Source organism: Equus przewalskii, chromosome 6 (genome assembly GCF_037783145.1).
Source record: "Equus przewalskii isolate Varuska chromosome 6, EquPr2, whole genome shotgun sequence".
In the NCBI taxonomy this organism is placed as follows: domain Eukaryota; kingdom Metazoa; phylum Chordata; class Mammalia; order Perissodactyla; family Equidae; genus Equus; species Equus przewalskii.
In genome coordinates, this window is record NC_091836.1 from 39,875,077 (window position 1) to 39,899,968 (window position 24,892).

The window sequence follows — 24,892 nt, forward strand, 5'->3', positions numbered from 1 at the left end:
ACATGGTTGTGAGGATGGGTTGGAGCTAGACTGCCTGGGTTTGAGCCCTAGCTCTACCCCTTAGTAACTAGATGAGCTGGGCAAACTACTTGACCTCTCGAAGCTTCCATGCCCCCCTCTGAAAATCCCTCTTTGGGAGATTAAATGAGTTTGGAGCACCAAAGTGAGGCCCTGACACGCTGTGAGCCCAATTTGATGTTAGCTATTTCTATTAAAGCAAGTTGTTTCCCTCTGTGGGGTTCAGTACCATCATCCACAGATTGTGAACTTCGGAGAGATGGTCTCTAGGCTCTCAACTCAAAGATTCTTTGGAAATCTGATGCTAATTTACATGTTATTCTGCGGACCATTTGCATGTCCTTGGTTCCATTCTCAGGAACTGCTAATTTTTTTTAATAGCCTGCCTCCGTCACAGTCCTCTTGCTGCATTTAGCTTCTTTCCAGAGATGTCAAGTATGAGGTCCTTCATTTGTCTTTGCTAGACTTCCACTTCTCCCTGCTCCACTGGTGGCTTTATTCTTTCCGGGAACTTTGCGCAGCACTTCAGGACACTTAGTTGATTAAAAACATTCTCTCCATAAGCTTCAGTACTCTGGCGAGGGATCTCTGCAGCAGGAACTTTAAAAAATGAAACTTCAGGCTTTTTTCTGTTTGGAGACCAAGTCTCTGGGAAGGATGCCATTTTAACTAAGGGTACACCAAGTCACAGACACTCACAGATGGCCCTCCCTGCAACATCACCCCGGATGCCAACAAAGCATCGTATGGCCCACCGAATTACTGCCCTGGCCATGCTGCCCCGTACAGTAGGACATGTGAAAACCTCTGATTTCTCTAGAACTCATGGCGTACTGTATGCTCCATCAATGTCAATGCCAGTGACCAACTGGCACTCATATTGGAAGGTCAGGGGGTTTTAGAACAAAAATTGAAACCAGCAATTGGGTGTCTCTCTTTCTGTCAATGACCGCCTTGTGTGTGAGACATTCACCCCTATCTTTAGGCCTTCCAGGTCACCGAGTGGGTGAACGCACTGAGTACCAACGATGCTGGACTTGCCTTCCAAGCCCAGCGGCCAGGCCCGTAAGGACCCAGAGTGAAGCCGCCTGGTGAGGAGGAGAGATCAGAAAGCCCAGACGGGAGTGCCAGTGTCACTGCTTATGAACCGTGTGACCTGTCTCATGTTTCTCACCTATAAAATGTGATGTTTTGATGAATAAATGACAATACACACTTTTATAAATCCATTATTAGTTATCTTACATAAATAATGTGCATAAATATCTCGCTAAATATATGGTTGTTCTTCAATTTTAGATCTTAACAAGTCCATATCCTAATGAGTTTATTGTATTTCTTGCTTAGGGAGGAAACGAGAGAACAACAGTGCCTGGGGACCGCTCCTTGTCAAGGCGAAGCACAGCCTAGGGTGGATATCGTTCCAGCATCTCCCCAGTTCTTCTTCGCCCTCGCAGACTACTTTATTTAGCTCCAAGTGAGTGCAGATTTATGTACCTATAAATAAATACACACGTTAAGGACACCAGTGTTTTTGTAATGCTCCCTTTTTTAGAGCATGTTGACTACAAAGCCTGGAGAGGGACATCTGGACAAGGTCTGCAATCCCCACCCATTGGGCCCCTGTGTCTTCATCCAGGTCTGTTCTTACTACTGCACCCTCACAGGAGAGCCTCACTCACCCACCACGCTGTGTCTTACCTCGCTGCGCTTCTGCCTAGACTGCCCTTTCCCAAGCTTCTTTACCAACGTGACTCCTCCTCAGTTCTGAGACTCTGCCTAGACTCACCAAAAACCCCCATCAGACTGGGGGAAATCTCCTCGCGTGTGCATCTGAATGTGCCTGTCTCTACATATCCCTCTTCACTGTGACTTTCTGATCGTGCGTCTGCCCCTCCCTATCCTGCAGACAATGAGTTTGTCCAGGACTGAAGTTTTGTCTTTTTTATTCCTGAGTCCTAAGCCCACCTAGCACTACAAAATATGTTCTTAATTTATGTCGGTTGAGCACATGGAAGGTCAAAGAAGCTGTGGGGTAGAAAGAATAAGTGATTTCCTTGCAAAGTAGCAGTCCCAGAAAGAGAACTCAGGAATTCTGGTTCCTCACCTAGAGTTTTTCCATAGAAGAAGGCTAGCTGGAGCTTGATTTTGCTTCTCGGGGTGGGGATGCGATGTTTGGCTGGGACAGCGAAGCATCCTCTCCAGCGATCACCCTCTGCACGCAGCGGCGCTATCTGCCGCCCAGCGGGATGGTCACAGCCCACCCTAAGCCGGAGCCACTACCTTCTTGATAGTTAAGGCAACAGCGCCACCTCCTGGCCTCGATGCCACCTGTTGTGGCTTGACTTGGGAGGTCTTGGGCGCCCTCTTGTGGACTTTCAAAAGACCCAGCGCAAAAGCGACTTGGTTATAGCAATGTCACAGCTAACAATGATGCCCCCAGGGACATTTCCACCTTTGATGTTTGAGTCATATTGTGGACCTGTGCACTGGAACCAAATCTAGGCTTTATAACAACTTAGGATGCAGATGATCAGAGGCATATGATGTAATAAGTTGCCAGGCATAGGTGACATGGCATGCTCCCTGGTGACAAAAATGCCCAGAGAGCCCCTCTAAGTGGCACATACAGCAGTGAAAACGGTGGTAGGTGGTGAAGAAAGAATTGTGGAGAACGATGGAAAGGAATTGGGTAGCGAAAAGAAGTGGAAGGAAAGGAGGGGGATGCTCTTCTGACCCACACGCCCCTCCTCCAGAACTGAAGTCAACAACAAGGCCATTTAGGAACAGCAGGCAGGAGTGTAAAAAGCCCTTCCCCCAAAGGAGTCCTATGGCATTTCCAGTTACCCCTGTTTGAACTGTTCAGCGACATACCAGGCTCCTGAATCTTCCCTCGGCTCTGTCGTGTTATCGACAGTCATTGACAGCCCTCCAGGGCGCTCGCCCTCGGCTCCTGTGTCAGCCGTACAAGAATCTCAGTGTCTTGGGAATGCGAGAGCCCAACTTGAAATACACTTCCCTGAAAGGCTTATTTTGTTTGGGAAAAGTCTCATGCCAATCTGTCCTGCCAAGAAATTATTGCTGTTGAACTATTGGTTTTCATGGCTGTCAAACACAATCTTACAAAGAGAGCAAGGGGGCAGTCACTCTCAAGGGCCAACTCATAGAGAAGACTGTGACTGGGTGGGGTGGGACTTTCTTAGAACTCTCTGGAGAATTTTTTTAAAAAGAGGATCATCTAGAATGGCTGTTTGATGAACACTGACATCCACAGTGCAGCTGACCCATTCGCAGCAGCACTGAGTGGGGTCCACCCCATTTTCAATGACCCACAGTCAGTATTTCACAGGTACCCAGGGAGAAGGCCAAGTGAAGACCTGGAGCCCTGGCTACAGCTTAGTTTTGGGCATATGTTTGGATTTCCTCTTTATTCCAAATGCAGACAGTCCTGCTGGGTCCTGCCTAACACACAAAGGTTGGGAAGAATGAAGAAACAATGTCCCAATATTTGTACACATCTAGGCTACTGAAGGGATACTGGACAAAAGCAGAAAAGGCTTCCTCTTCAGTAATGATGCTCAAAACACGTGAGGCACAAAGAATTGAAATTTTATGCTACTGGCCTTTTCTCTTGTTTGTTTTGCTTTTGATTTTAATAAAAATTATTCTAATGCAAAACCAGTAGCAAATTGATAGCTCAGAGTCTGTTCAGATTAATTGTCACATCAGACCTTCTAGGAAGATTAGATCTTCTAGGAAGAAACTATTAGAAGTCGGAGATACTGATTTTCCAAGTGTTCATTCCATTCATTTTCTCTCTCTGGGACTCCGTTTCCTTCTCTGTACAGTTGGGGGTCAACCTACTTTCGAGGACCTTCATGGTTCTACTGCTCTTCAGTTCTTTGGAAGGAAGCCTAGTATCATCCCATAGTTGACTGCATGTCACATTACCGCCCATCATGGTCCTTACTTTACAGAGGAATGTTCATTTGCTCATTCATTTTCCCATGCCTTCATTCAACCAGTGGTGAGCACCCCCAATACTCCTGTCACTGCTGGAGACACCAGGACAAGCTGGGAATAAAGCAAGGTCTTGGTCCTCATGGAGCTTGCATTCTTATAGGGTTCACACAGAATAAAAAGTATAAATACATAGTGTAATGTGATCTAGTATAATATCAGTTAGTAATAACTGCTAGGATGAAAAATAAAGCAGGATATGGATTATAGGATAAGAAATGCTATTTTTTAGATAGGACAGTCACCTGAGAAGGTGGCATTTGGGCAGAGACAATGGAGTGAGAGAGTGAGCCACTGGATATTCAAGAAAGGACCATGCCAGGCAGAGGAAAGAGCAAGAGCAAAGGCCTGATGCACCATGCTCAGTGTGTTGGAAGGAGACTAGGAGACCGGGGACTTAGGGAATGAGTCTGTACCACTGGATTCCATCCTAAGTTTTGATGCTAAGTGTGATGGGAAGCCATTGCAGAGTCAGTATGTTGTTAACAGTCAGTGTTGTGAGCACGCTGCTAGGCACTGGGTGTACCCAGAGATAAAGTACAGCCTCTGCACTGAAGGACCCTTTAACCGAACGTGTGCTAATCCACATGTGTGATGGTGATGGTGGAAGGAGTCGTGTGACAAGGATCAAGTGCCCAGTGCAGACTTGTCCTGGAGGAGCTCCAGAGACTGGAGGCTGGGGCCTCAGACACCTCGCCCAGCAGGAGGATTCAAATCTGGACCTTGAAGAAAGGGCAAACTGAGCAGAGGAAGACTCCGCAGTCAAGGAAGGAGTGAGCAGAGGGGAAGATAGCAGTGGTCAGGACCTATTTGGAAAATGGCTTGGTTGTAACAAGTGTCTCATAGCAGAGCCCTAGGAAACACGTGGTAGAAACAGGCTAACCAAGGAGGCAAGGATGAGGCATGACCTCTCTTTCTAAGGCTGGATGAGAAAGTGCTTCTCTTCGTCCCCAAGATATTGCGTGAGCAAAATGTTTAGGACTCTGATGCTCTCTATTCCTCTAAGAAATGGTTAATGGTTTCTCCTTGGGACCTCATCCTCTCCAAGTGCCGAAAGGGATGGTTACCTCACAGGCCACCAGGCCCTCACCTGTGCTGTTGGTAAAGCCATCCTGCCCACAGGGGCCCAGCAAAGGAAGGATGGCAGCCTAGCACTACATTGAGCATGTCTTTTGTGGTGTGAATGGCTGCTCTGCATTCTGACCAAGCCCTCTAGATGCTCAAAGGCCTGTCCACCAGGGATCACCTGTCTGCAAACCAACATGACTTGTCCAAAAATGAGCCTATCTCCATCTCATCCTGTGTTTTCCTGTGTCTACTCCTGGGCAGGAAGATTTGCAAGACCTTAATTTACTAGGGCAGTGATTGGAGTCTGGGGCCTCAGACCGTCTGTCCACTGAGAAGTGTGGATGTGGAATACTCTCAGGGCCGGATTTTGAGCTGTGCCTGCCAGCAACACACTGGTGCCCGCCTGCTGCCACTGTCTATGAGATAATGTCTCTCCATTTTGGGATTGTGACATAGTTACAACAGACCTCAACGGCCAGTGCTCACATTCCAGGCCTGAGACCAGTGTGACAGCAGAGAAACCTGAGCCCGGAGGGGACATTCTCAGGCTCAAAAATCACAAACCCGACAGGGAAAGGCATTTGATCAGAAAACGACACCATTTGGGTTATTTTAATGTCCTGGATTTGAGCTGCCCTTTAAGTGGAGCCCCTTCTGTTGCAGGACTTTGGTGCCAAGTGACCCTGGCAGATGCCTTTCACTTGTTTTTTACTGTAGAACAAGGTCATGTCTGGTTTGAGGGCACTACAAAGGGTACAGACGGTGGGCAAGCGGGCAAGCCCCAGCTCAGGACTGTGTTTTCCATGCACACGATGTGAGGTCAGACAGTGGCACAGACCAGGTTCGGAGGCTTTGTGGCAGACGGCCTGGTGGGAGTGCAGGATGAACTTTCTCCCTCCCCAGTCCCTGTTCCTCCCCGCACAGATAGCTCCTGAAACTTCTACCCTTCTTCAGGCACTATGGTGTTGAATGCCATCCAGGCAAGTTCTTTGATCATCCTGAACTTGCACCTAAGAAGTAGGGACAATGTCAACCACTTGGAGAGCCCACTATATCAGCCCGTTAAACAATCAATCAATTCATGAATCAAGAACCATTTATGAACCTACCATTTACTGAGCATTTTGCTATGTGCAATGGAGAATACAAACCTACACACAACAAAGTCTGTCCTCTGAAGGAGTGCGTAATGAAGGTGCAAAAAACAAGGCTTATACTCAGGGACCCATAAACAAATGGCCAGATATTGAGTGGTTTGGCACTGATGATAATTGCAATAGGAAGGAAAAGAAGAGAGACTATTCCAGCAGACAAATAGCATGAGAAAAGGCCTCAAAGTAGTAAGAAGCATGCATCATCCTCAGCATTTTTCCCTCTGAAAACTGAAGGTAGAAGACCCTTTCCCCAGAAGAGTGGGAGAATCTGCCTTTAGGCTGTCTGTCATATTGGATGAGAGTGCTTGGTTTATAAATTTTAAAACTTAAGATGGATCAACTTAAGGTTGATACTCTGCTCAGAGCAATGGCAGCATGGTTTAATGGTGAAAGGACTACGCAGAGTTCCGGGACACCTTAGTTCTAGACCTAATGAACAGAAAGACTTTGGATGAGTTTTTCACTTAAACGTTGAAGATTAACACTGAAGACTCAGGTTCTAGTCTTGACTTGACTTTGTGAATGATAATGACCAACATTTATTATGCCTTTTGTGCTACAGCTTGTTCTAAGGATCCTAAAGATATTAACTCATTTAGCCCCTTCTCCCACACAATCTCTGTGAGGAGAGTACCATTATCATTCCCATTTAATGGATGAGGAAACTAAGGCACAGAGATTTGAAATCACTTACCCAAGGACAAGGAACTGACCAATGGCAGAGCTGGGATTCTAACCTGGTTGGCGCAGAGCCAATTTCTTTTTTCTTTTTTTTGAGGAAGATTAGCCCTGAGCTAACATCTGCTGCCAATTCTGCTCTTTTTGCTGAGGAAGACTGGCCCTGAGCTAACATCCATGCCCATGTTCCTCTACTTTATATGTGGGACGCCTACCACAGCATGACTTGACAAGCGGTGCCATGTCTGCACCCGGGATCCTAACCAGCAAACCCAGGGCCACCGACGCGGAACGTGTGAACTTAACCGCTGCACCACTGGGCCAGCCCCCAGAGCCAATTTCTTAATCCTGTGCTGTTGCCCCTTGAAAAAGTGGGCAAGTGATCTTGGGCAAGGTGCACACTCTCTGCATTTCAGTTTCCTCTTCAGTAAAATGAGGATACTAATAACGTCCCAAATTACCTTAAAAAGTGATTGTCAAGATCTAAATAAGATATTGGATATGAAATACTTTGTAACTTAGAAAGTCCTATGCTTTTGTAAAGTATTACATTCCTCGAGGGAATGATGGAAAGATAAAATGAGATGATTGATGGAAAATACTCTGGAAAATAAAAAATAAAAGTATATACTTTGATTATCAATACTACTATCATCCTGAGAAAGGCTAATTGGAGGTGAAAAGGTCTTTGAACTCCATGAAAATTTGGAGATGTGGCTTATTCTTCAAATCTGTATGGCACGCTTAATCAATTTGATTTTGGCAGGCTTAAAGAAGGAAAATGTAGGATAGGAACTTTTTATCCTAGGCACTCAGAGAAAGTCAAGACACTCTCTCAGCAAGAGTATCTCAAAGCTTCTTTCCTTCCTCACTTTCATAGGCTTCCTTCCTTCCTCAAATTCAGATCCAAATGAGGTAGAAGAAAATTTCTACTGAGATAAAAGTCAAGATGAAATATAATCATTTTCATGGCAAACATTCAGAGAGCATCATCACAGGTCCGGAAACTGGCCAAGAACTGGAAGGCACAGCTTTTGCTCTCTGATGTTATGGAGCTGACCAGGTCTCATCTGTTATCCAGTGCAGCCTCTCTGTACGGAAGGAAAGAAACCAAAGTTCAGGGAGGTGAGGAGATTTGTCCAAGATCACTGTGACCCATGACTGGAAGCTGGCTCTTCTGATGCCCAGGCGAATGTGTGCTCCTCCCCATTTCAGTGCTCCCCTTCTGGCTGAGTTTGGGGTGAGTGGAAAGTTGTTAAAGATCCATATCACGCCCCTGTGACAATTACAAAGAATGTCAGGTGATTTTTTTAAAGCTTATCTTTGAAATGGTCTTTCTCTGCCTTTATGTGCCTAAAGAGTTAAATAGGTACACTCTATATGGGTCTCATGGATACTATTAATCATCTGCTTTCCTGTGGCAAGGCCTACCTTCCTTTAATACTGAAATTAGCACCCATGTATGGTGCTGTGTGTCCCTGTGAGCTGAAACAATCAATTACAGCCACCAACTCCTAACAAGCCCCCACGAAGCTGACTTCCTGCTCCCCTCCCTCCCTGCCTTCCCGGTTCACATACTGGTGGCAGAGATCCTCCCCTCCTGACAGGAAGATAATCCAAATTCTTCAGTGTCCTTGCTCCCTTTCACTTTAGCTTATCATTATAAACAACACAAAATGTAATAAAAAGGGGAAAAAACACCTCTCACCAGGGTTTGGGTTGGGGATTGGAGAGTATGTCTGCTGAGGAGAAAAATCAGCACCATTTTTTGAACCCAGAATTCATCAGATTTCCCCTGTGGTGTTAAAGAGGCCCTTTCACCCCAGCAACCAAGAGGTTCCAGCTGGATATGTGCTTACGACATGGGTCATAGTTAAGAGCTGCCAGCTGGGGTGCGCTTCTGGGGACATTTCCACCTCAGATTAGACAGTCAGTCTCAAAAGGCATTAGAGTCAGGAGCTAGCTGGTTACTGTGGCAACAGGTCCATCAGAGCTTCACCATTTCAGATGAAGGCTGCTGTAGCGAGGAAACTCGCTCAAGATACAAATTGAGAAGTTGGTCTATTTTCACAGCACAGGTATGGTCTGGGGAAGATAAAAGCCTAAAGATTCACCTTTGCTCACATGGAACTTGGTGGTGTTGCTGTCAGCTGGTTTAGGCTAGGGGATTATGAGGGGTGTGGGCTCTGTTGTGCGTGTGTGAAGATGGAAAGAAAATTGCCAGATGGCAATGAGGATTCCAAGCTCACCAGGAGGAAAGAAAAACGTTACTCACTGACACAAGGCAGCTGCCAACTTCATTTATGGATCAAGCAACTGTGTACAGGCAAAGTCCGTCATGAGCCTATGTGGAGAGGACAGAGGAACCAGCCAAGGCTTCCAAGAATTTGAGACGATAGAATATATAAGGTGAAAATAGTGAGGTGCCATGGTGTGGTACTTAATGCTGGAGAAACTATCATAAACAAGACAATCTGCCTTCAAGAGGCTTACAGCCCAGCAGGGCAGACAGACAGGCATTCTGTGAGGGGCAAGTTAGGACAGACTCTTGACCACTGGAAGCGCTTCTCAGGGAAGACAGCTGGGTATGTTTCAAGCAACTTGTGCTAAGTCCAGCCAATTTAAGATAAACTTGTTTAATTATGTTTTATTTTTTAAAAAGGAACTTATTACATATTGTTTACCAGTGCAAACAGGCAAAAGGCATAGATCTGTGAATGGATGCAGTTAGCAACAGTTTTTTGCTTTTACACATCATCTTTCTCATTTGAGCATTCATTATTCAGCATTTTCTAGCCAGTTTTCAGTAAGTTTCTCTAGGAGGCGGAACTTGGAGAGGTGATTTGAGGGAGAGGAAAGCTTTAGCAATATCTCCAGAAGCTATCTTACATTTTTTAGTCTGAACTGCTTTTACAACAGTTTTTCCATGGAAAGCTTACCAAGTTACTAAACTCTCTGAGTCTCAGAACCTGGACTTAAAATCAGGGGAAGAGATTTACATGGGTAAACTCTCTAGTTGGATGCCTTAGCTTGAGCCGCCATAACAAAATACCATAGATCAGGAGGCTTAGATGACAGAAATTTATTTCTCACAGTTCTGGAGGCTGAGAAGTCCAATATCAAGGTGCTGGCAAGGCAGGCTTCATCCTAAGGCCTCTTCTCTGGGTTTGTAGGTGGCCGCCTTCTCACCATGTGCTCACGTGAGCTCTTCTTCATGCACGCGAGGAAAGCAGCTGCTCTGGTGCGCCTCCCTTTGCACACAAGGGCACTAATCCCCTCAGGAGGCTCCACCCCTGGGACCTCGTCTAAACCGAATTACCTCCCAAAGGCTCACCTCCTCCTGCCATCACATTTGCGGCTAGGGCTTCAACATACGAATTTTCGTGGGGGGGTGGCTACAAACATTTAGTCCATAACATTGTGTGAATAGTTTGGGACATGTAAAGAATTTATCAAAATGTTTAATCTTAGGGTTGGTGCTTATTCCGATTTCACACAAAGCAATACTAGGGCAATCTTCCTCATAGAATACTGAATGTGGAGTCAAGCACAAGAAATATTTAACCTTTCCATGTAATCTTAAGTTGATGTCCATATTAATTTATCAAAAAGACAGACGATTGCAGCAGTCAGGTCAACCCTCAAATATTGGTAAGCTGATATAGGAGAAAAATTTAGGGATAAAGAGAAAGCAATTTTGGAGCTGAAAAAGAAAAAGGAGAAATGACAGACATATGAAGTTTAAAAAAAAATGTTTTTTCTGTTCTTGTTTATTTAGTTTTGTTTTTAAGAAAAGGGTTTCAGAAATAAACACAGAGAGGGAATTGGGTGAGGCAAACTATTGGTCCAAGGCTGCCTGCTATGAAAGAGACTAGATGAGAAAGAGGCTAGATGAGGAAAATTTCTATCACTTGGGAAAAATCCACAGAAACTCTAATCTTATAAAGAACTCAGGTCACTCCACCCGAAGAGTGGGCATTCTTCCACACCCAAACCTCAGTGTGCAGAGCTTGCTGAAACATACATTTTTGCCTCAGTCTTCTCCAGATGGCTAAAAGGAGGTGCACAGCCCTGCTCTTTGAGCATTAAGGTCACAGATATTACCGCTGTCCACACATGCACACATCTCTCCCCTCTTATCTGTGCAGACAAGCTCTTGTCTTGTAAAGGCCATATGCCACTCACAAACCCACATCTGTACACGGTACACACCTGTACATGGGGAGGACTTCTGTTTCAAACATTAGAGCAACAGCTTTCTCTATCTCCTCGAAACGGATCACCGAAAAGGAAACTTTTTGGGTCCTCACCATAGGCAGGATGTACAAAGCTGTCTGGAACAGATCTGGTCTTAATTATTCAATGCTCTACACTGGAATAAGTGGTTAATCCCAAGGAGGTTTACACTGGAGACTGACCAACCTGCCCTAGGGTGGATACACAGCCACTCTTGGCTCTGGAGACTATTCCCCATCACGTGTTGTGCAAATGTGCACTGGCACAAGAAATGGGCTCCAGCCCACAGCAGCCGGGGTCCTTCTTATGCAGGCCTGCTCTAAGACAATATATGACTCAAGCACTAAACTGTCTAGAGTTTCCTTCTTTTCATGAAATGCAGCAATTGTTTCAATTCTCAGACTAAACTTCTTCCTCCTTTGCTCCTTTACCTGCTCTTGCCCTCTTTCAAATCACGGCCTGAAGGCTCGTTCTGGGACCCAGAAACAGCAGGTGATTTTATCCCCACAGGGCCAACACGCTGACCTGCAGCTAACCCAGATATCTTAGACTCATTAGTTTTCATTCTTATAGCAGCTGCCTAGTTTTGATCTGTTGTTTGGGCAAATAGTTGCAGCAGCAAATGTGGTGGAGAAGATCGCAAACACCTGTAAGAGCGAGGAGACATTTATGCTATCCTTTCTCTCCTTCAAGGTTATTACTTTGTCTTTGAAGTGTTTTCCTTGTAGTATCTTAGACATTGCTTAGATAAGCTGTTAGAGAAAGTGTGAAATGAAGAATTTTAAATCTGACACCAAAGGATTTCCAAGATAACTTTAAAGGAGTCAGGCAGCAAAATGGAAGAGAAAGTTGTCTTTCCCTTCACGGTAATTGCATTCCTTACAAATTTCTGTCTGGGGCAGGAAGTAGTTGAGAATATTTCCTGCAGGCAGATTATTTTTGTTTTCTGACTGCAGTGAGAGAAAGAGTAGGTGAAGGTGGGGACCAGGGAGCAGACAGGGTATGTTGGGTAATTTTGTGCCTGGATGATTTTAAAAACCATTTTCAAATCAGGACCAATTTTCTTTAAAAAGCATACAGTTTTAAAACCTTAGGCCCACATACTTAGACTGCAAACAGTACTGTTATAAAACCATGTGGATTTTGGCATAGGAAATACAAAAACAAACTTCTTCACTCGTTATTTGCTGCTGAATAAAGATATAGAGTCCTAAAAATGAAAATTTGCCTCCCCCTCATCCCTCTCGCCAGCTTTTGTCTCCAGCAAATTCTTCTTTCATTGAATTTATTCACATATTTTACCTCCTAAAAGTCAATAAGAATAATCTTCCTTAATTAAATGAGCTTCAGTATTTATTTTGTACCTACTATGCACTAGGTATATACATGGGAAGGTTGAGGAGGCGTAGGTATAGAAGGAGACTAAAACAGATAGAAGATATGCTCCTTGCCCTTGAAGAATTCTATTAGTGAAGTCCCCGTATATATGCACATTGATCTGACAGGCAGTGTAAATAATTCAGAGGAAGGAGAGAGAGTTTTGGCTGGCACAATCAGATAAAGCTTCATGGGGAAAGTGGAACTTGAATTGGCCCTGACAGATAGAGGGTGCCCACCTGTGTCCAGCTGGAGAAAAGAAGGTAATCTACGTGGCGGAAGAAGAGCATGGGCCAAAGGACAGAAGCAGGAGAGCAGGATGCAAGCCCCAAGATTTCTGTGAAAACTTCTCATCCAACCTCCTGCCTAAACCATCTCCATAATACATTCTTCCCTATGTAAGAGTCCTACTGCCAACCAAGCCCACGTGATTCTCCTACAGACATACGAAGCCTTAATGAAGGCTAATCTTGAAAGAGTTATTTGTAGTCATAGATAATAGAAGGTAAACTTCTGATACAACCACATGAAGCTGGAAAGGAACTGGCCTGCCATCACTGTTGAATTTGGACTCCATGTGAGTATTTGTAAACTCCAAAAGGGTTTTTGTTTTTTTTCTTAATAAGGCCCATCCTCCCTAATGGCAAGATATGAAAGGCAGACATCTTGCTAAATCATGGTTAACCTTTTAGCTAACTACGGGGACAGGACGATTCTTCAAGGGGCACGAGCAAAAGTGCTGCTTACCGGGGCTTACAGATCACTGAATCCAATTCAACCAGCACAGATAAGTCAAAGCTTCTGCAGACACGTTAGCGCCTTTATCTGCAACTGCAGACTTTCATGTTTATCTAGCCTGGCCTTTACCCTCATTGATTAATCCAAGCGTCTGGAAGTAATTACAGCCAACTCTCCGTTGCTTGTAATAACAGCGTGCAACAACTGCATGGAACATAAAGGGAAGGAAAAAAAGCCAGCGTGGATTATTTACACATAAGCCACAGACTTACCTGCTTAATCATTATAATACTGTAATATTAAAATTAGCTTGCATTTCCTAAACACACTGGTGACAAAAAAGTCTATTTTGGGTTAAAACAAATAGATAATGTCACTTCAAGATATGTTTTTTTAAGTTTGGTTCTTGATACTGTTTACTTTTTTCTTTCATCTTTCCCTCCCAACTTTCCACATCCCAGAAACAGTGCACTAGGGACTTAGACAGATGCACTGTAGGTAAGGTTTGAAGAATTAAGATATGTGGAGAAACCAGATTCTGTCATGTTGGTAAAGAGACATCAAAGCCAGGAGTAGTTCTCTGCATTCCCTCACATGCTTATTTTCAGTTCCAAGAAAGCAGAGTTCAAATGTCCTTTCAGACCAGAGACAAGTCAGAAGGGACAGGGAGGATGGCAAGGAGGCTCAGCAAGTCTGAGAATAGCACAGTGTATCTGCCAAGGTGACCTGGTGCCCAAATTTCCTCCACCACTTCAGAGCTGCCTCAGTTTCAAACTCTGTTGTTATCAGGTCACAGCAGGAAAAAGGTTCTGATGAGTTCACTTGTTTCTTGCTTGACACATTCTTCTGGGTTTGCCTTTTTTTAAAAAAAAAAAAAAAAGCCAGCCAGTGCTGTTTTCATGTAATAAGAAATATCAGACAAGTCTTAGGATGTGGAAGCAATGACTGGGTTAGTCTCCCGTCACTGGCTCTCTCCTGAGAAATACTCTTTTGTGTAGCAGCATCTCCCATCCTTTATACCACAAAAGAATGGTGGAGGTTTGCTAGCTGGAATTCACCCTTCTATGCTTTCATTCTCTTGCCCATAAAGGCAGTGCGAGCAACTACTGCCCTAGGATTTCTGGCACTCCCAGTGGAAAGGAAACAGAAGAGCCAAGTTATGGCAGACCTTGCCCAGTTGGGCCTTCAACCATAAGAGCATCATGGTTTCCCTTCCTCCCCAGTTACCACTCCCTCCCTGGTTCCCATTCCCATTTGTATCCAGCAGGGTTGGCTAACCTTCATGTCCTCAACCCAGAAAAACACATCTTTCTCCAGCACAAAGGAAGACTAGGATAAACAGCAGGTTCGGAAGGGGCCGTGGAACCTGAGGCTTGCCAGAGGACAGCTTGGCTGGATGGGTTCCTGAAGTAATGCATCTCCAATGGTCCCTCACACAGCAGAGGAATGGGGGAATAATGTCACCAACATTCTCATAGCACAGCACTCGTACTTCATAAACCTTCTTCTTTATGATCTTGTTCAGTTCTCAAAATGGTTGTAATGTATTTGTCCCTTTTTCTAAGAGAAATTTAAGTCTCAAGGACGCTAAGTCACCTGACCACATCCTCACAGCTGATTAAGTGGCAGAGCTAGGATTTCTTTATCGCCTTAAGGTCATTATACTCTATAGACCCCTGAAGCTATCTCGTATATACAAAATAGCGGGTACAGATTTGAAGAAATTAAAGAGGTCAGAAAGTGACTGAGACAGGAGTAGGACTAAGAAGCGCTGTTTACGTGCCTTATCAAACCCCTTTGTATGCCATGAGCAGGAACTGTCAACCTTGATGAAAAATACTCCTCAGAAAGATTCTTCAGTGAGTCCCCATCGTGGAGAAGGCAAACAATCTCCTTAGCACACCGAGCCAGGCAGGCCCTCGCCCTTCCGACTCCGCGCAGCTTTCAAGCCTCATCTCACCACTCCCTTCCTGCATGCTGTGCTCCTACTAAGCTGCGCCACTTGCAGCTCTCCATGTTTTATGTTTTCGTTTAATTTTTTGTTTGATTGTAGTAAAGTACACTTAAAATTTACCATCTTAACCACTTTTAAATGTATAGTTCAGATCTTCAAAACTTTTTCATTTTGCAAAATTGAAACTCTGTACCCATTACACAACTCCTCATCCTCTCAAGCGCCTATGACCACCAAACTACTCTGAACTTGACTCCTGTAGGTACCTCAGAGAAGTGGAACCACACAGTTATCTTTTTGTGACTACTCTGTCTTTACACACATTGTTCATTGTTCCCTCCATCTGGGCACCCTCCCCATGCTTTCACTGGCTAATTCTTATTAATCCTTCCAGAGTCAGTTCAGATACACCCCAGGCTTTCCATGGTCCCTCATTCTCAATTAAGTGGCCTTCCTATATATTTAGTAGTGTATTGATCACACCCAATTGGAGTTGTCCGTGTTCTAACCCCTTGATACTCAAAGTGTGCTTGAAGATGTGCATTCTCATTGGCATACACATCTGGCAGCTTGTTAAAATGCAGCATACTAGGCCTTTAACAAAATCCCAGGTTAATCACAATCACACTAAAGTTTGATAAGCACTGTTCTAACTCACTAGGTAGAAAAGGGGTCTGCAAAGTACTCTTGGGCCAAATCTGGCCAGCTGCCTTGTTTTGTAAATAAAGTTGATTGGAACGCAGCCACAGTCATTTGTATATGTATTGTCTATGGCTGCTTTCATGCTACAATGGAAGAGCTGAGTAGGTGCAACAGAGACCACCATATGGCCACAAGGCCTAAAACATTTATTCTATGACCCTTTACCAAAAAAGTCTGCTGACTCTTCTACTGGACTATAGGCTCCTTAAAAGTGAGAACTTGGTCTCATTTGGTTTTGTAAGAAGGAAGGCAGAGATAACATGCATGTAGGCTTGAGAGCAGACTGAGAAGATTTGTATCTAGGCTGTGCCATTTCCTCACAAGTGACTGTGGCAAGTCATGACCTCTCTGTGCCTCATGTTCCTTATCTATAAAATGGGGATATATAATAGAACCTACCTTACAGGGTTGATGTGCGGGTTAAAGAAGAATGCCATGTGAAGTGCTTTAAGTGGCGCCTTCAGCAAATGTTGCCTCTTAGCTAGTACCACAACCCATATAACAGACATTGCCTATCAACACCCATTCTCTGCTTCTTCCTTGCTAACATCTAATGATTTTTTCTTAGGTACTTAATCTTCCTGAAGGGTGACTCCTCACTGGGGGGTAAATACCATTGCAGGCCAATCCTACTAACGCTGTTCTCAAGGTCAGTGGATTGGCTTGGGGGAGACAGTTCTGACCAATGAGTCACGAGAAGAGGATTCTTGAAGGGCTTCTGGGAAACAGTTTCTTTAAAAGAAAACATGGAAGAGATGTCTGTTCTTTCCCAGATATTGTTATGTATGAATATGATGCCCCAAACTGCAGCAACCATGAAGGGAGGTAGTCTGAGAACAGAGCTAACATGTTTAGAATGGCAGAGCAGAAAGATGGGAAGAATCTGGGCCCTTTATGAGGTCAGAAGTGCTGAATCCATCAATGCCTGGAGCTTACCTACTCAGGTACTGATTTAATGGAAGAAAATAAATTTTCCTAGTGTTTAACTTCAGTCAAAAGCATCCTACTCATATAGTCAGGGACCATGTTTACACATACCTTTACTTCACCCAGGACCTAACGACTGCTGTTAGGTGTTATGAGCAAACAAAGAGTGGTAGTTTGGAAATCAATGGGCTGGGTAGAGCAAAAGAATCAAGAATGTTCTGGGTTAGTGCGAGTCTAATTCTTCACCGTCTGTAATCACTCTCTCAGCTGGGAGTATCTCTTCCTGAGACCTGTGGCTTTCTCCCAAATGCTTATCTTCCTTGTTGCCCGAACCTGCTACCCAAACTTGCCAGGTCATTTCAAAGCCAGATGGGTTTTGATTATTTCTTTAGCGATATCCATTATTTCCCTTCTGGGCAGAAGGAAAGTCTGAGGACAGCTTATCTTTGGGGGCAGAGGGAGTAGAGGTGGGGTCTCTTACAAAGCATACAAAGAAGTTTTCTTTGGGTTGGAAGCATCAAAAGATTCTTTAGAATTTATAAGCACAGGGATTTTATGGTGTGTCAGCTTACGTGCTGGTTTTATGTCACATCTGAGCCAGAACTAGCAGCAGAGATGCACAGTGATATAGGTGGCTAAGTACATATGAGAGTAAAGTACGGGGGGAGAAGGGCACAGCAAACAAGCTGGCCACCTCCACCTATCCTGAAGAGTATCTTGGCCCCAGCCGAAGGAGGTGAAAGATCAGCTCCAGTAAGTCAGGCTGGACTGATTGCCTGCAATTCCACACTCCTGCAAACACTCACCAAAGGCAGACACACTGAGCTGCTTCTGCCTGTGAGCGTCTAGGGTGGGAGATGCTTTGAGAACCTTGGAGCCATGAAGTCACTGAAACAATCAACTTTTAAGGCTAGAGGGTGACATGAGACATTATCTCATTTCACCTCCTTGCCTTTAGGCACTAATAGCATACCTAAAGCCTCCCGATTACAGCAGAGCACATTTTAGGGTTAAAAGCCTGTAGAGGGGGAGAAAAGAAGTAAAAAGATTTCACAACTTTCTTCCATCAACCACTTTAATTGTATCCATACCACCTACTTCAGGGTTGAAGAGAACTTTGACGCTTGTTCCAGACCCACTCTGTTCTTGTCAATCTAACTCCAAGGGCCTCCTCCGAACAGGAGGATCCATAACTCAGTGAAAGCAGGGCACTCACAGGCAAGTGTGGAGCTCAAGGTATGAGGGGTGAGCAAAGGTCTCCCAGTGATACTCCTTAAACCTCTGTTGTCAGCTAGTCACAAGTATTTAACGTGTAGCACTTTCCTCACGACTTCCTGTCTCCTTTCCTACCAACAATTTCTCCTGATGGCTCCATTTTTCTAACAGACTCTGCAGCCTGACAGAGCTCCTTTGCCTTCATCACTGGTGTTCTTAAAGACTAACTAGATCCTTAAGGAACAGGAAGCAAAGAGCTTTTTGTGGGTAATCAACTCCCTGTAAGTTTGCTCATCTTATTGGTGCAGATTAAGTTCCCTGCCAGACTTGTGAAGAGAGAACCCCTCAGTCCCTGGGGTTTCCTTCTCTTTGGGCTTTCTCACCCACGTAGCAAGCGTCTCTCTTCCCTTCAGAAGCACTAGGCTGAATATGCAACTTGCCATGCAATTTTGTTGAAGGAAGACAGAGAGAAGGTCACAAAGGAAAAAACTCAATTGTTCTTGAGGGTGTTAGGAGTAAAGCTAATAAATAAAATCTGTAGTGCAACTCTCTTTCAGGAAAGGGTGTGGAGGATGGGGTGGATCTACCAAAAGCTCTGGCAGTCTGCTTTGAAGTCTTCTGGACAGGAAAAGTGTAGCCACCCAGGGCAGCAGCCTTCAACGGCATCCTCCATAGGGCTGATGTGTAGGAAAACAGCCAACGAGCAAGGAGTCCCTTGAGAAACGTTTTCCCTCCCTCTTTTGGAATTGTTGAGAAACTAGGTAAGACCCAGGGGTCTGGCTTTCAAGAATGGTCCTGAAGGAATGCGGAGTTTCCTGGTGGGAACAGAGAGCTCAGAAGATTGTCTTCTCCTTCAAGGAAGAGTGGCCGTTGTTTTTTCTTGGTCTATCTAGAGCCTGTGTGTTGGTGGATTAGGCACACAGATGCACAGGACCAGGCTATCAGCAAACAATCTTAAGGAGGAGGGGAAAAGGAGGGGCAAAAGGGGCTCATTTCTCTACCTCACAGATTCCTTTTCCAAAGGAAACAGGATCTACCCACTAGCAACAATCCAAACACCACAAAAAAGGTATGGAAATTGATACGCATGCAGTTGGTACAGATATCCCCCTGCCACCTGCTACAAATGGAGAAGAACTGGGGGAAGAACTGTGCCGCTGAGACCCCATGCCTTCCGAGCAACAGCCAGTTCCAGAGGACACAGGCTTCCTGACTGGTCTCTCGGCGGCAGAGTAACGCCCCTTTCCCAACCTTCAAAGACTGGGTGAATAACCTATGGCTAAGGGGAGACACCCATTCTCTTGAGGTTGCCTGGGGTATTGGAGGCAGAGGCGGTTACAGTAGACTCCTCAAGGGAGGCACTGAGATCCAAGAATTCCAGGATGATGTCCCAAAGGCAGTAAATCAAATGCCTGAAATAAATGAACAAAACAACTTAGAGGAGGGTCTGGCTCAGTCAAAACACATCAGATCCTCTGTATAACATTTATTTTCCCTTCCCTCCTCATCCATTACTGATACCCTTAGTGGACTCTGAACTTCAATAGCTTGATGAAGATTCTGCCATGAAATAAAATTCCATTGAACTAATAAAGGCTGTGATCCCAATATTTTGAAGAACTATCAGAGAGGAAAAATCCCTGTGATATCAACTTATTAAGAATTTTCAGAGCTTCTGATTACTGTTGTTTCTCATAATTAATCATTATAGATTTACAGCTTACCTTATAGGTAATGAGGCAAAAGCCAGGTTCCTTGAGGACTGGGAGTTAATAGATGCAGTCTGCTTTGGGACAGGCTCTGAGAGAGGTGGAGAAGTGCTCCATACTTTTCAGAAGCATTCTATCCCAAGGTCCCAAGGTACCAGCCAGGGAAATACCTACATCTTCCAGATTGTTCTAGGAGTGTTCACTCAGCATTTCATTTCTGGTCCCTTTAAGGGAATCCAACCTCATTATCTTGTTTATCTTGTCTACCTTACATTAAGCAAAAACAATTCCTGATCCCAATACTAATCATAGCTTTGCTATGAGGTCATGAACCTATGGCTGGAAATCACTAGACATCCTGTAATGCACAGGCCAGGGGATGTTCTCACAGTGTTTACAGGGCCTGGTAGATATTAGCAAGAACCATTAAGCACACTGAGAAGCCTGGAGGCTGACAGGGCATTTTCTGTGGTCCATGCCGGGGCCTGCATCGAGTTTTTCTAAACGCAAACAGTGGGGGGCCCCAACACTAGCTTACAACCAGATGACAACCTGCTCAGAAGCTGGCAGGGTGGGTTTTACTTAGTGTGCACGGACCTGGACATCGCAGCCTGCAGTCAGAGCCCAGGGCAAGGAAAGACTGCAGTCCCACTCTTCTCACTGTGGGTGGTTCACTTAGAAACCTTGGACATGGGGCCGGCCCAGTGGCGCAGCGGTTAAGTACACACGTTCCGCTTCGGCGGCCCAGGGTTCGCCGGTTCGGATCTAGGGTGCAGACATGGCACTACTTGGCACGCCATGCTGTGGTAGGCGTCCCACAAATAAAGTAGAGGAAGATGGGCACGGATGTTAGCTCAGGGCCAGTCTTCCTCAGCAAAAAGAGGAGGATTGGTTGCAGTTAGCTCAGGGCTAATCTTCCTCAAAAAAAAAAAAAGAAACCTCGGACGCCTGAGATCAGAGACAGCTTCACCTGTGCTGATGTTGGGTACACATTTTCAGCCTACCTGTTCATGACGGGTTGCTGTACTGACTCCAAGACTAGACTCCAGCTCAGCCGGCATTTGTTCACCCCAAGGATTTCTACTACAATATCTGAAGAGAGAAAAACAGATGCCGTTTTAGCGTTACCACTGAAACATTAGATTCTAAGATGATCTCCTCATGGTATCTGCTACCTCTTTTCAAATTGGGTATTTCAGGCGTACCTCTGAACTACGTAGCCAAACTAAACTCCTCAGAAAACAGGGAAAAGCTATGAAATGTTTCTTAAGTTAGGTATCTAAATAAGAATGGGCCTCAAGAAATAATTTTTGTAATGTGCTACTAAAGTTTAGGTACTTCTGATGTAACAGTTTAGGTTGGCGAACAGAGGTTAGTAAGAGTAAATAACATTGTCCAGAGCTAAGACTTCACCGCTGTTCCCTGCTTCCCACAGCACGGCCACAGAAAACAAACTGCCTTTCCTGCCCTCTAAAAACTAGACGGAGCGAAGGGAAAAAACCCTCTTCAGACTATTTTTAGCTATTGCTAAAGACCATGTACCTTACTCAATAGCTCTAATTTATCAAGGCTGAGCTCCTGTGGGATCTATTTTCTTCCCTGGTCCAAAATGCCATGAGCTCTCAGAGAACCTGAAGTCCTCGCCTGGTGGGAATGGCTCTGAGACCTGCTCCTGTGGTGTACGAAGAGCTTCCCCGGGCTGGCCCCCAAGTTAGTACCCCAAATATCTGCAGGATTCTCACCCACTACTTACAGCGTGGTCATAGTGATCCCTTCCATTCTCTCAACATCACTTGGGTGAGGCGTAAAAGAATTAGACTGAGAAATGGGGGGTCAACAGGTTTCTGAGTCTAGCCACATTCAAGGTCCTTTTACAAATGGGGAAGAGTGTGGGGTAATGGTGGCAAAACAGGACGGAGAGGGAATGGTTCTCAGTATAATCAATCTCATTGTCCAATTACCTGGCAGGATTCCCATCAGGCTCTGCAAAGCCTGTTTCTCAGTAGCCACCTTCTGCTCCTGGGTTCTTACAGGCCGTGGATACTTAGGCAAAACTCCACCGGGCCAGATGGCTTCCTGAAGAAGCCGGAGGCACTGCACCCAGCGCTGTGGACATGTGAGATTAGCTACTTGCACCTCTAGCCACCTGTGGTGGGAGAGAGAAGAAAGGTCAGACAGACCCAAAGGAAAGTGCGTAGTAAGGTGTGAATCATGTGAGCAGTCAGACCAGGGCAAAGCAAAGTTAGCACCAGCTCTCACAGATGAAACCAAGCCAGTTCAACAACTTGGGGTCAAGAATTTGAAGATGAGTAATAACAACAATAATAATGTTATTTACTGAGTGTCCACTCTGAGCCACATATTGCAGCAGGAGTTTTATAGAACAGAACACCACAGGGCCTCTGTCTCTTGGGCGAGGATGCACCTTTCAACTCTTTTCCAGTGGGAAGCATTGTAACTTCCCAGTAACATGTGCACATAGCCTTTATGGTTAAGGGTTTGGTGATTTTACACAAATCCAGTTGGTCTTCAAGTCCCCATGACCTGTCTTGAGGATTTCCCACATGTGCCCTTTGCTCATAACAGTCCTCTCAGCGACAAGGCCCTCTCCTCTCCAGCAGCAGAAATCTACCCTTCTGGCAAGACCTGTTTAAAGCCCCTTTCCTCACGAAGCCTTCTTGACCATTCCAGCTAGAAGTGCTCTCTCTTCCCTTGGACTTCCTTTGGCACTTAGTTTTACAGCACAGCTTTGGAACTGGTATTTACTTTGAAATATGAATTATTTTCTCATGTGTTTATAGCTTTACTTTTCCAACTAAATTATAAGCGACACAAGAGTTCTATGTCTTATACTTTAAAAAAAATTCCCACAGTGCTTGGTGCTCAAGAAATGTTTGTTGATTGACTGACAATTGTTCTTATTACAACAAAAAATTTCCCATTTGTCTTACTTTCAAAAATGAGTCAATAACTCTGAGGGGGCAGATACAGTAAATCTGCAGTTCTTGCAAGGCATTTCAACCTTATTCTTTATTTGTCCCTGCATGTTTTCAGTGATATGGTTACCGGCTGAGGTTCAGGACTGCTGAGGCCTCCTTAGTATGTACCCCAGTTGACACTGGCATGGCTGTGACTATAAAGGACAGACGTCAACCACTTCTACACATGCATGGAAGACTCTTTGGTCCTACACCACATGGAAGCTCATGCCATTGCTCCTATAACGGAGTTACTTGTCGCCCATCCAAGAGCAGAGGGAGCTGCCAAGGCAAACTTTATTTAACCTCCACTCTGCCAGACAGTCTGCATTCCACTCAAGCTAAGCATTCCAGCCTTGGGGGCTGCAATCCCCCAAGCCCAGGGCTCACAAATGATTCTAAGAATAGGAAGTCTGAAAGGTAATGGCAGGGCAAGAATGGCAGACATCGATGGAGATCAAGAGCGGCACAAAGCTGCTCTTGCCCAAAATAGCCATCACGATCGTATTTGTTATTATTAGCGCTGCATCTCCTTTTTATAGGGCTTTTCATTCAGCGAGCCTAAGACGCCTGATGAAAGGGATCCAGTAGCAAGAATTCCTGTTCCTGTTTATAGAAGAGGGTCACCAAAGGAGGTGGATGCAATGACCTGATCAAGTTCTCTGCAGGGAATCAAGTGACCTCACTCTCTTAACCCAAGTTTTCTCTTCTACACCTCAAGTCACATATACTTGTGTGACTTCTGCTAAGGTGAATGATGCATGCCTGGGTCTCATCTAAGTGATCTGAGGGAGAGGGGCAAGGTCTTGAAAACCAAAATCTTTAAGTCCCCCAAGGAGCCAGGAGACTCCTAAACAAGAACGCCAGCTAGAATTAGTTCTAGCTCACTTTCTCATTTACATACGCATATAATAAGCCAGTATGCCCTTACTTTTGTCCTCTGGAGCCAATTAATGCCTGCGACTCAACTTTTCAAAGGTATTTCAGTGTCCTCTCAACCATTCCTAGTCTAAGCATAAGATAGAACAGCAAATCTGGGTACCCTGGTCATCTTCTGGGCATGTCTTACGATAAAAGAGTCTAAGTGTTTTGAATTAATGTTAATTCACTCCAAGAGAACAAGATCTAACACTGCATTATGGTAAGGACGTCTTCTTTGTTCTCTCCATGGTGACTTAGTGACACAAGCACACAAGCTGGGTCCAAAACAAATTTTAGCATGTGGCAAAATATGAATTTATAAATTTATACAAATCCACAGGATTACAACTTATCAAGCACTAAATGGGAAAGTTGGGAAGAAAAATCAAAGTTTAAAAATATAAAAATAAGCCCTTGACGATGATGATGTGAGAGTGAGTCCAATCAAGTTGTGGGAGCTAAGCAGAACTAATTGACAAAGAGGACTGAAATCTCCGAGTAAAATATCAGCTGCTGATAAAACAAAGACACTGTCAAGCACTGTAAACCTTGAGGCACAGAACTGATCACCAGAAGAACCTAGAAATAAGAAACAGGACTTGTGGAAACTGGCAGAAATAAAACAAATTTCACGTCTAAAGAGAAGAAATAGTTCAGAAAGGGGCTTCTGCTCGCTAGGTACTGCAGTTTCACTCTCTTTGGTCTGTTTCATACCCCAAGGTAAAAGATGCCACACACACTTGTTCCAGGCCGATTTAAACAGTCACTCTCTTCGGGATTCTCCTCCTGCCCAAAAAGCCTGTGCCTAAGAAAACACAGGCTTTCTCCTGGACATTTGGGATTAGCCTGCTTTCATTTCCCAGCCCCTGGCAGCCTGTGGAGAAGACTAAGGGCAGCAAATCTTTGTGGTTCACAGAACTTTTGGGGTATGGTATCTCGTCATGAGTGATGAACATCCTAATCTGGAAGGAAAAGATGATAGAGCCCAAACCAAGAAAACCACCACCACTACCTCTATGGCCCAAACTGCCCTGCCCTTCATATAACATAACAAAACTCTAAAGCATGCTTTATTATTACACACAAAGCCTTTTTTAAGCAGCAAATGGCCAGATTTGGGGATTTTGTATAATTTGCCTTGCCTATCACCTAGCATAGAACCAATGACTGGTAACAATGAAGAGAGTGGGGATGTCT

General features: G+C 44.7%; 1 protein-coding gene and 1 long non-coding RNA gene across 6 annotated transcripts in view; both read right to left on the minus strand.

Moving 5' to 3' along the window:
• Positions 1-1,231: 1,231 nt before the first annotated feature.
• SNX19 (sorting nexin 19) overlaps positions 1,232-24,892 on the minus strand; it is a 55,598-nt gene continuing 31,937 nt past the window's right edge. For 3 of the 5 annotated variants that reach the window (XM_008518445.2, XM_070623474.1, XM_070623473.1), the window contains 3 exons: positions 21,758-21,942; positions 20,801-20,888; positions 17,930-19,499 (listed from right to left, as the gene is read on the minus strand). In XM_008518445.2, coding sequence (XP_008516667.2) covers positions 19,367-19,499; positions 20,801-20,888; positions 21,758-21,942 — 406 coding nt within the window. In that variant the 3' untranslated portion in view covers positions 17,930-19,366. Of the gene's footprint in view, positions 1,516-17,929; positions 19,500-20,800; positions 20,889-21,757; positions 21,943-24,892 lie in introns of those variants that run through there. The other 2 variants (XM_070623470.1, XM_070623472.1) reach the window with 2 other exon arrangements.
• Positions 9,571-13,493, minus strand: LOC139083898 (uncharacterized). Its single transcript, XR_011540971.1, has 2 exons — positions 13,299-13,493; positions 9,571-10,641 (listed from the first exon to the last, which is right to left on the minus strand). It is a non-coding gene; the product is annotated as an uncharacterized lncRNA (long non-coding RNA).